At 51.9% G+C, this 11916-nt stretch overlaps 1 protein-coding gene across 5 annotated transcripts in view; it reads left to right on the top strand.

Annotated features, from left to right (window-relative positions):
• Positions 1-3895, top strand: part of PLEKHA7 (pleckstrin homology domain containing A7) — a 210928-nt gene extending 207033 nt beyond the window's left edge. For 3 of the 5 annotated variants that reach the window (XM_088017607.1, XM_088017608.1, XM_088017609.1), the window contains exons 28-29: positions 123-265; positions 1837-1937. In XM_088017607.1, the coding sequence (XP_087873733.1) occupies positions 123-265; positions 1837-1937 (244 nt within the window). Of the gene's footprint in view, positions 1-122; positions 266-1836; positions 1938-3872 lie in introns of those variants that run through there. The other 2 variants (XM_028116940.2, XM_028116939.1) reach the window with 1 other exon arrangement.
• The last annotated feature ends 8021 nt before the right edge of the window (positions 3896-11916 follow it).

Here is an 11916-nt window from a genome sequence, read left to right on the forward strand (position 1 = left end):
CACTATGTTTATCTGATGCTCGCTAAAAGGATGAGAGCCTCTAGGCTAGGGAGACCCTCCTCTCCTGGGGCAGACGCCAGGGTGGGGAGGGCCCATAAGCCTGCTTTCTGGCCCTCCTGCAGCATGTGCAACCTACAGCCGCCATCAGGCCAGGACCGGAACAGCGTGGCCGACCTGGACTCGCAGCTGCTGGAGCAGGCGCGTATCATCAACATCTCCCACGCGCTGGCCTCCGAGGCCTCCCAGCGCAGCAAGCAGGTGGCAGGTGAGGCCAAGGAGGCCAGCCTCCAAGTCTGGCTCCCACTTGCTGCTTGGGCTCAGAGCCCAACATGGCCTGTCAGGGAGTCTGCAGAAAACCAGCTGTCAGGCTTGGTAGTTGAGGGGCAGTGGCATGTTCTCCTGTCCCATGAACAGCCCAGGGCTTGGGAGGTGAGGTGGGGCGGGGCAGGTGGTTGGAGAACTGAGGCTCAGGAGTGTCAGAGGCAAGAGGTCCAGGAGAGGGTGTCTCTAGCTCCTTCTTAAATCTGGGAGTGGTGCTGCTGTTCAGCTTTCTCTGAGAATGTGGGTTAAGAACAGGTTTTTCTGGGTTCTCGGGGGCCAAGGCAAAGGTTTCTGGCTTCACGAGAAAGGGGGCAGGAAAGCATTGGTGTTTGGATTTCTTGCTGGGGCAAGGCAAAGGGGGCCCTTCCAGCCCCCCCTGGAGCCCCTGCTTTGGCTCCCAATCAAAGCCACTGTCCCCTTTCTCAGAGTGGCCTGTGCCAGTAAGCAGGACTTGGGAAGTGGGACTTTGCTGGCCAGTGGGGAAAAAATTACACCGTGGAATGGGAAGGGGTATGTGTGCCTGTGCACACGTGTGTGTCTGTGTGTGTACAAGGCTTTTTCTTCAGGAAACAGACGTGTGGCTCCTCCCTCCCACGTCTCTGCTCCCTGCGTGTGCCCTCCCAGTTGACCCAGTGCTATTTGTCCCCCAGATGCAGGGGCCACTGTGTGTCTGGGTAGTGCCCATGGCCAGCTGTGTGCTAGGCCTTCCAGGGAGGATGTGATCATAGAGCCTGAAATGCTGTCACAGTCCCCCTGGGCCCCCAATCCTGGCCAAAGGGTCTGGAAGTGATGAAGGGTGGGGCCTGATGGACCCTGAGGGGACTGGCTCTGGAAGTCTGGTCTGGGGAGCAGAGCTTGAACATCACTTCGAGAAGCCACAGGAGTGGCCTCGGACAAGGGGAAAACTGTTCCCTCTTCCCCCCACGCTGTGATCCTGCATAGAGTCCTGCAGTCCCTGCTGTCCTCACTCCCTTGAAGACTTGCTAAGTGGGCTGAGCGATGGTTGGTGTGGCTGGGGAGACCAGAGAAGACTCACCCAGACCCCACCTCCCAGTGATCTTGGGGGCTCCCTGTGGCCCATCTTGGTCATTTTGACTCCTTTCCATGTTGAAGGGTCCAGCAGGGATACTCCCCCTGCCCACACCATAAGGTATCTAGCCTGTGCTTGCCCTACCCACATGGACCTCGGCTTCCTTACGGTTGGCAGGCGAGCCTGCCCTGGCGCACACACCCTGCAGGCAATTAGCAGGGCCTCCTGCACCTCCCCACCGAGTGGCCACCTTTGCCACAGCTTTTCCTTACTCTGGCTCCCTCTCTCTAGCTCAGGGGCATATCTGGGAACTGCGGGCCAGTGCCAGCCAGGCCCCCACCGGGCCCCATGGGTGTGCTGCCCAGGCCATTAGTGGTGGGCAGCGTGGCCCACGCACTGCAGCCCTGCCGAGTGTGGGGCATCTGGTGCTGCAGGGAGCAGATGAGGAGCCTAACACCCCGCTTAATTCCTGTGTGTCCGTCTAGCGCAGCAGCTGGCCCTCCTCCCGCCTAAAGCCCTCCTGTCCTCCAGGACGGTGCCACCTTACCCCCCTTTAAGCAACGGACTCCACTACACCTTTGTCTAACACCTTCCAAGTAAGAGCCCTGACTGGCCTGCCCTTCCCCTAGCACCGAGCATGCCCTCCCCTCCCCTCGGCCGCCGCCAGGAAGATTGCAGCGCCACCTGCTGACGCTTCCTGCTTCCTTCCGCAGGCAAAGCGGCCGCTGGGGAGACCGCCCTGACTGGCAGGCGGGTGGGGGATGGATGGTTTTTAGGAACTCAGCTCTCAGTGGCTTTGCTACAGGAGAGGCTTGGTGATCCAAGTGCCCTGCTTCCCTGAAAGAGAAGCTAGAACGGTCTTCCCTCTCCCCAGCTCTCTTCCCTGCAGGGAGCCCAGTGCCCCAAGGGGCCAGTGCAGGCCAGGCTGCCAGCTTGGGGTGGAAGAGTAGGTCTCAGCCTCTCTGGGCTTTGGCCAGAGAATTGGAAGAGCTGGAAGACCAGAAAAACCCCGGAAACGGGCCCAGTGAGGAGATGGAGGCTCACTCCAGGCCCAAATGGAACTGGGGTCAGAGCAAGGACTAGGACTGCCCTTCCCGGCACTTGAGCACCTCAGGAGGGGGAGAGGGAGGGAAGCTTCAGGGGCAGGCCACCCAAGACAATGTGAAGTTGGCCCTCAGCATTCAGAATGTTCTGGGACCATGCCTTGTGGGGCCTCCCCATGAGAGCATTTAGTGGTGAGAGGCAGGGAGGGATTAGGAGCCAGGAGGCCCAGCATCTGGTCCAGTCTTGTGGTGAGTTCTTGGCCTGAGCCCGCTTGCCTCACCCGGACAGGGGAGGGTCAGACCAGAAGCCTCAGCAGTCCTCTCGCTGACATTCTGTCTTGCCATCAGTTTGTAGGGTTGCCCTTTCTTTCCTCTGTATGTACTTAACGGTTGGCATAGCTGAGTACCTGCTATGTGCCAGGCATCGTGCTAAGCCTCTCCTTCGATCCACACAACCACCCTATGAAGATACTCACCCCCATTTTATAGATGAGGAAATGAAGCTCAGAGACCTTGAGGGACTTGCCCAAGGAGTTGAAGCTGCAAGTGTCAGAGCCAGGGTTTGAACCCTTAAGGTGCGAGTTCAGAGCCTTTGTTCCCTGTCACCACGGTGGACTCATCTGGGCCACCCCCAGGAGCTCTAGGTGTCTGGAGAAGGGAGGGACAGAGAGTGTGTGCATTGGGGGTGGGGTTCGTGATTTTCAGCAGGTGTCCCCCAGCCTGGTGCCCTGCCAGCCTGAGGGTGGAAGGAAGAGGTTGGTCTGCTTGGGCCAGGCTCTCAGAAAGTGTGCATTAGAGACCCCGTGACTGAAGAACCACAGGGAAATGCTCCAGCCACATCCTTTGTAAAGGCCACAGGGACCTGTTGGGGCCACAGTAGGGTGTGTGGATTTCTCCTGCTGTGGTGACACCATGCCAGGCCACGGAGAGGCAGGGGAGAGGCCCTGTTCTTCCTGGCTTTTGACACCCCCATAGTTGTGAGACAGGCCTTTAATGCTTTTTTCAGAGTGCATCCACATTCCTGTTTGCCCTCCTGTTAGGGTAAATCCTCACTAGGAGGTGGGTATGACCATTCTGTTTTTAGGTTAAAAAAATGAGACTCATGGAGGCTGAGAGTGAGCGTTACTCAGAGTGACTCAGTGAATGAAGGGCAGGGCCAGAACTGACCCCAGAGTCCTCTTTGCTCAGGCCTTTTGCCCTATCAGAGCAGAGACCCAGTCTAGGGGCCAGCATGTGTCTGGCAAAACTTTCTGGAAGTGGTAGGAGTGAAGAAAGGGTGGGGCCCAGGGCCCATGAGTCCTAGAAGCTGAGGGTCCCCCAGCAGCGGCCGCATTGCCCCAGCCCCCTGCTCAGCTGCTCTCTGTCTTGTCAGCCTGCCATTCCCTGTCGTGTGCGTACACAGACGTGCCCACTGCCTGCTCCCCAGATGTGGGCTGGGATCCTGCCAGCCCCTCACTGTGTCCTGTGCTTTTTGCCAGCCCAGGCAGTGACTGACCCGTGACCCAACGTGCAAAGGAGAAGTTGGAGCCAGGGACCCAGTGGAACCAGTTTCTTCCGAGAAGATTGATCTTCCTTCCCCCAAGGAAACCCCTTCCAGCTCAGCAGGGGTTCTGGCTGGAGGAAGGAGCAGCCCACCAACTGTGAGGAGTTCACCATAGGGCTAGGTCCTAACAACCACCCCCACCCCCCGATTTGTTTTAGTTCAGACTCCTTTTTACATATGACAAAGGCACTTTTGATACACACTGTAAAATACTGACGCTGTATTTTAGAATCAGAATGTATTTTATAATGTTCACCTCAAGGGCTGAGTGGCTGGAAAGGTGAGGATGCAGGATTTGGGAGCTGCACATACAGATTCAGGTACCGTGTGGGTGGTAGGTGTGGGTTTGGGAGAAGGGCGGGGCAGGCAGAGGCCAGTCCAACATCCAGTGAACTCAGGTGAAGGTTGGATTTGATATGTGCTTCCAGTGGAGTCCAGCATTGGGCTCATTGGCGTGCTATCTGGGGTAAGAGGTATCCTTAGCTGCAGAGGTCAGCTGTCCCTGACCTAGCCAGATAACCAGCTCTGGATGGGGAAGCTCCACCAGGCTGCCATTTGGAACCCAAGTCTGTGCCTTGGCCCTTGGGTTTGGTTTAGGGGCAGTAGTGTATTTAAGAGGTTTGGCTCCCAATCTGTTCATGAGGCTCTCTCAGCAAAGGGCTCTTCTTGGGAAAAACAGAACAGTTTGCTTTAATTAAAAAAATACATATATACATTTTGAAATACAGAAAAGGTGAGAGGAAGCACCTTTTGTTGTATCATAAGCAATAAACTTCACACTGGGTGGCGTCTACCTAAAACTCCCTGACTCCACACTAGGCTGTGATAGGGCTTTGCTGCCTGCCCTGGAGAACCTAGGTCAGCTTCCCCAGGACATGGTCTGGTGGCCAGAGGGCAGGCAGTGTGCCCCCAACATCCCTGATGGAATGCAGTAGGATTTGGACTTGACTTCCTGTCTCCAATGAGGAGGGGGCTGCCAAGCCAGGCACAGTGTTTGTGGCCCTTTAGTTAAGTCATGAGCTCATGATATTCTGCATACAGAAAATGATGTTTTAAGGAAAAAAAAAACAAAAACCAACCTCCATTGGGTGGGGCCACACTTTAAATGAAAATTTGTCTTTGACTATGGTCGGAAAAAAAAATCTTAACTATATTTAGACATTGCTGTCTATTTTTAACTAACTCCATATGCTGCCAGGATCAACTTCATGACATTTGCCAAAATAAGATTTTATTTTTGCCTTTATAAGATTTTGTTGGAAAAATGAAATGAATATTTTGCAAGAAAAAGTTAATTTAAATAAAAGTGTAATGGTTTGCAAAAAAAAAAAAGTGATGTACAGATTAAAATATTAACCTGATATGCTTCCTGCTTCTTGCTGGCTCTGTCCTCATGAGTGGCCTGTATTAGTTTTTTTCCATTTCTTTGGAAAATCCCCAGTGTCAGTTCTCGATCTTGCTTGTGTTCACCTATGAAAAGTTTCTCCTGCTGATAGTTCTTGACACTTGATTGACTTCGGAGGCCCTGGGGGAAGAAGGCCTGTGCTTTTGGGCCCTTGGTGGGGCTTCAGCATTTGCTCACAGTGGCTGCCCACCCCCACCCCAGTTGAGGGGCCTCTGGGCTGTGGACTCCCGCGTGGGGTTGGTTTGGCAGGCAGACTGCAATCCAAGATAGCAAGAGGGATGCCAGGGGACCCTTTCCAGTCCACACGCCGCCGGCTTGTTCCAGTGAGGCGGGTTAGTGACGGACCATTGCAAACTGGATTTGTATTTAATTCATTTTGACTTGTGATGTAGGCTTAAAACAGAAGCCAAGAGGCCAGTTCAGCTTGGGGATGTGTGTATTTCCAAGTTTGTTGTTATGGCAGTTTTTCTCTATTGCCAAGAAGAATACCCAAGGTTTAGAGGGACTTCCCAACTATTTAAACTGGGGAGAATAGATTCCAAGGCATTCTGAGCAAGGAACACTGCTGCTTTTTAGCTACTGATCTCTTTTTGAATTTTAAAATAAAATAACTCCCTGGTTTTAAGCATTATGTGGAGATCTCTCCATAACAGATGAAAGAGGTTGGGCAGGGGAGGGAGGCATGGGAGAGCAGAGTCCTCAATAACTGAGTGCAAAAGTTAAAAAATTAAAAAAAAAAGATACAGGAACCAATACTCCCTACACACAGAGTGGCCATCGGTAGACACAGCCTTTTTTTTTCAGCAAAAACATGTCCGCTTTTTTCTTCTGTTTGTTGGTCTCAGTTTCTGTTTCACACATACAATCCTGTGTAGGAGGGAATGAGGCGGCTCTCTGTTCTCTCCAGCTCAGCCAGGAGAAGGGGTAGCCTCTTCTGTATGAACTGTGACCCAAACTTCAGTCTACAGAGAACATGACAGGCCCTCAACTCAGACTCCATGAAGAGCATGTGTGGTTTGGAAGAGGCATGCTCCAGCCACGTGATGTGTAAGCAGGCAACAGGGCCCATTCTCAACCCTCTCAAGAGGATTCGTTACTTGAGGTAAGATGGGGCCACCTGTGAAAGCACGTGCCAACTGGGGACCTTCCAGGGGGGGACCAGTCCGGAAAACCCCATGTGGCCTAGCGATTCCAGCTTTGCTTCTTAATAGGGGCACAGGGCCTGAGCAGAGTTTGATTGATTGATTGATTGATTTTTGTTTTTTTTCTGAGCAGAGTTTTAAACAATGGGATCGTGACTGACAAATGCTGCTCCTGCATCCATTTGCAACATCCCCTCCCGAGTTGTAACTTTAAGTTGAGTTCAGGATGTCTATCTAATTTTAGCGGAAACCAATGGGAACACTTTAGGATCTAGTATGTGGTGAGGGTTAGGGATAATTCCCACTTTAGCTTCCTGAACTGCCCAGGTCCTCAACATGTCCAGGGCATTGTTCAGTGATAAAGCTGAGTTGCACCTGCATTTCTGAGTGCACGTGAGATAGAGGTCCCCAGACTAGTGTAGATGCTGAAAACCTTTTGTTTGCTCCCCATCATCCTCTCTCTGCCTGCCGTCATGGCTGGCTGTGAGAGTAGAAACTTCCCTGAGCCTGTTTGCCTCCCTCTAACCCCTTGGCTGTGGTCTTCCATTACACTGAGTTCTCTAGAATTTTCCTGGCTATTATAAATTACAGCCCAAGGCCAGGGAACCCTCTGTCTGCCCAAAGTCAGTTTGGGGATGGCAGGGGTGGGGGTGGATGTGGACCCTGGCTCAGCTAGACAAGAACCCATTTTGGGCTTTGGAATTTTCCTCCACCTGTGGTTACAGTACTCCATGGTACGTCCTTTTGTGTTCGCACCAAGGGTAGGAAAGAAGCAGCAAATTATTTGTCTAATCCACAAATCACATTTCTGAGACATGGTAGGCAAATTCTGGGAGCCCCCTGCTTCTGATTCAGCATCAGACGCCGGGATGCTTGAGGGACTTTACCCATGTGGGTTTCGTGCCGTTTTGAAAAGAACAAAGAGACAAGGCTGTGGGGTTGGGAAAAAATGGCAGCCCTTCCCGGCCCGGTAAACACACCATTGCTTTGCCGCCTCCACTCCAAAGGCTATCGCTTTTATTGCTCTCCGAGCAAAGAAACCTTTCTTCAGAGCGGGGTACAAAGGCAGAGTACAAAATGTGTGCACATCACAGTCCCTGCAATTCTGTTTGAACAAGCATATTGATTGGGTCTGACCCTGTTACATTTTTTTCCCTATTATTTGAAAAGGTGCATCTAAGTGTAGTGAATTGAACCCATGGAGCTGAACTTTCCATGAAAACTTCTTGAGATATTTCTTTAGTTCAAAGCTTTTGAATTTTAAAGGGCATTTTTAATATAAGTCTGTTGAGTATTCTCTGCCACAGCCCAACAAGGGTTGTTAAATGCAGATGAGGCTGGAAGCAGGGTGCAAGTGGGGGTGGGCCTGCCGTGAAGGGTGCAGGTCATGGTTGGAGGGTGTGGACGAGCCCCAGAAGGGCTGGGCTTTGGAGCAGCCCCTGAAAAAGGATCCTAAAAAGGACCCCTCTGAACTCACTGGGTCCAGCTTAGGGGTCAGAGGCTCCCCAGCTGAGCTTCTCAAAGGCTTTTACATGGAGAGCCAGAAAAAGCACTTGCTAAGAGTGCCTCCTGATAAATGAAGGTTTTAGCTTCATGAATAAGGGGCTCCTGACTGCTCCGCTGCTAGCTTTCTCCCACACTCTGCTTTAGAACTGAGAGGGAATGAGACACAGTCCCTCAGCTGAGGTCACAGAGTCAGACACGAGGCTCCCATTGTCCTCAGCCCTTTAGTTGACATCACTAATCAGTCGCAGATGCTTTCCCAGAGCCCTGAGCCGCATCTCGATCCTTAACTGACTTGACATCTTGCAGCATTTTGCTAATTGTGTGGGCTGTAGCAGTGGTTCCTCTCTCCATCCTGGCCCTGGGCCCTGGAAGCTTCCACAAAGTCTATTTTCCCCACACATAGCCGGTGTTCTCCTTGCCCCCTGAAGGCTCAACAGCCCCCTTTGAATCCCTGGCTCACTGTTGGTCCAAATCCCTGTTTGCCTCTGGAGGCCTCTTGGATCTAGAAAACATCTCCTTCCTAAACCTCGAATCCAGGTTCAGAGGCAGACTTGTCCCTGGGAGGAGCTAGAAAATTAGGTCCTATGCCGGGAGAATGTAGACTCTGGGCATCTTAGCAAAACCCATTTAATCTCCTTGCCAAATCCCCAGCTTTAGAAGACTATGGCCCGTGGAGGTCAAAACAGAGTCCGAATCACATTAATAAGAAGTTCTTTGGGAATCTTCTCTGCCCAGAGTTGCGGGAAGACCAGCCCTCCTCAGATTCCTCCTGCCTAATTCCAGGCACCGGCGAAGGGGTTTCACACACACACCAACATCTTGCTGTCACTTTCAGGCCTTCTTGCTGTTACCTGTGTTTCCTGGGACCACGTGAGACAGGTGGGCACACATGAGGGCCCAGTGACAGTAACTGCAACTTTCGTGGCCTCTGACCCCTTCTGCCCACTGTGTGGGGCCTCTGCCCAGGTCCTCCCTGGTCTTTTCAGGGCGTCCCCAGGCATATCTCACAGGAGCTCACAATAGTCCTGTCAAGTTCTACTTCTACTTCTACTTACAGCTTCTTGATGCCTCTTGGCCATGAGGCCACTGCCTCTGTGCCTCAGGAGAGATACCTAGCTTGTAGCCCCCTCCCCAGGCTGCAGAGCCCTGAAGTGCCAGACAGGTGATTGTCTCTGTGGATCTTTCCCTGGCCAACCCTCCCCACCCCTCCAAGGCTGCATCTGTACATGAATGGAAGATCTTTTGCTCTCTAATTTTGTGTCTCATGGGCCCCAAAGCAGGGCTGTGCGTGCTCTGGTTCACTCTGGGGAGAAGCTTCTTCAAGCTTCTACTCAGGTCCTCTGTCCATGGGGACTCACATTCTCTCTGTCTCCTCCAACTGGCCCCAGACCATGTCTTATTTCTTGTGATTCTGCTGTCTGGACTGGGTTCAGCTGGGCAGATTTTCTCCATGCAGCGATTGTAGGCGTGGGATGTGCAAGGCAGGGGTTCTTCCCTCACATGTCTGGCACCCCAGCTGGGAGCTGGCTGGGCATCTCCATCTTTCCACACAGTCTCTCCAGGCAGGTGCTTGGTCTTTCTGACAGCAGGAAGGTCTCAGGGCAGTTGGACTCTGGATCTGAGCTGCCAGCTCTGGGATTGGCATAGGGTCACTTTCTCCACATTTTCTAAACAAGGCAAGGCTCAGGGCTAGCCAGATTAAAGGGGAGGGAAATAGACTCAGCCTCCTGAAGGGTAGAGTGTGGCATGCACGGACCAGAAGGGAAGGCGTGGACAGTGGCCATCTTTGGAGACTGTCTAGCCCAAGACCCTCTCATCATTCTCCTACAGCCACACTGAAGCATTTAAGAGCCCGTGTGGCTCCTTCGAGCTTTCTTTTCCTCCGCAGTGGCCATCTGGGAGCCACACATTCTGAAAAGTGCAGCCACAAGATGCAAGCTAACTGGTCCTAAGTCTCCACTTGGGAGGGGCTGCCCAGGAGAGGCCCCGAGGTCTGCAGCTAACTTCGAGGGAGTGAGAAATAAGATTTATCCCTCCCCTGGGATTTTAGGCTTTCTTTGATCTGGTCACATAATCTATCCTACCCAGACTGTAGGTATTATTGTTCCCATACTACACAGGAGAAAACTGAGGCACAATTGCTCCACGACTAGTAAGCAACTGGGTAGAAATTTGAGCTTGTATCTGACTCCAGAGAGCTTTTCACCATTATATTGGCTGCTGTTACCTTGGAAAGAGGGGCAGTCCTATGGCCCGGGATTCTGGGTTACTTGAAATAGAATTGCATCTGGTAAGAACGATGAGCTCATGGATAGCCTGCAGAGAGGCCTACGGGAGAGTGCCTAACACAGCACCCACTGAGTAATATGTGCTCAGCACATGAAAGCTACCACCATGGCTGTGATTTGACAGTGAGCGTCTCCTGGGGGTCCCAGGGAGAGGTGTTACTTTGGCATGCTTGACCCAGCCCTCTGTCCCTGGACTTCGGGGCTCAGAAACCAGATTTGTCAGCAGCAAGAGTTGGGCTGTTTCTCAGGGCAACGATCACACTAGGCTCAGAAGACAGATGGAGAAAATTGGGTGAGAACCTAACTGCCAGGCCTCTAGTGTTCACTGACACACACCCCCTTCCCGAGGCCATGTCTTCCTTGGAAGCTTGCCTGGTAGTCTTGGGACCAGGGCAGTCTTGGACAATCCTGGTGTCACTGAGCAGCGTCAGCTGAGGTCCTGTCTCCACTGTAGGATGCTCCCATCCCAAGACCTGATGCCCATGTTTCTGGAGGAGGGCTTCCTCTCTCAGGACGGAATAAAATGCACCAGCCCTCAGGTGCTCCCTTCCTCTGTGACTGTGGCTAGCCGGTCTCCTGTGAGTAGGTTGACACCATGGAAAGGAGGCAGTCAGGAGGCATAGGTAACAAGCACAGGCTTTGGAGCCAGGCAGCCTGGAATCTAATCCTGGTTGCTCCATTTGGTCAGCTGTGACCTTGGGCAAGTTACTTAACCTCTTCATGCCTCAGTTTTCTCACCTGTAAAATAAAGGTTTATATTAGCAACTAACCTCAGTAGAGTTGTTGTGAGGATCAAATGTTATTACACAGAAAATGCTAAGCACAGTTTCTGGCCCCATAGGAAGCATTAGAAAAAAAAATATGTTACTCACCTGCGTTTAAGTTATGATCATTTAATACATATCACACTCTTATTCTTTGTTTACTTATTCATTGCCTGCCTCCCTCACAAGAATATATGCTTCATGAGAGCAAGGGTATTGTCTTGTTCAAATTATCCCTAGGGCCCAGAATGATGTTTGCCACAAGAAGGGGCTAAGAAATAATGTGTTGAACACTGAATGAGAGAAAGAAGTCAAGGCTTGTTGGCCAGGGAGCCTCCTTGCTTCTTCAGATGACTTTGCCTATCTCTGCTCTGCTCTGTTAGGTGTTTTATATTCTAGCTCCCGGAGAGCATCACTGTAAGTTCCCTGAGTAGTAGGTAAGGAGGGAGTGTGGAAATCAAAGCTACCCTTATTAACTCTTGGGCAAGTTCCTGAACCTCCCTAAGCTTCTGTTTCCTCCTCTGAGAGATGGAAATCATAGTACCCCCCTTCCTGGGTGATCGTGAGGACTGGATGAGATGATGCTTGGACCCTGTTGCTGGTGTGGGAGCACTCAGCCCCTGTTCACTCTGCTGCTTTGTCCTCATGTGTGATCCTTATTGTGAACAGCGGAGCTCCAGGTGGTTCTTCCACATTTCTGCCATCTCCTTTCCCTGGTTTGGCAGGATAAACAGGTTCAGGGTCATCTGTTATCCCCAGTCTGCTGCCCTCCACTGTCTGTCTGCCATTTTATTTATTTTTTTAAAAGATTTATTTATTTGACGGGGGTTGGATAGGGGCAGAGGGGGAAAGCATCCAAGCAGACTCCCGCTGA

The sequence above is a fragment of the Eumetopias jubatus genome, unplaced genomic scaffold (genome assembly GCF_037043125.1).
Source record: "Eumetopias jubatus isolate StellerSeaLion01/CBP00866 unplaced genomic scaffold, mEumJub1_p1.0 scaffold_13, whole genome shotgun sequence".
NCBI lineage: Eukaryota > Metazoa > Chordata > Mammalia > Carnivora > Otariidae > Eumetopias > Eumetopias jubatus.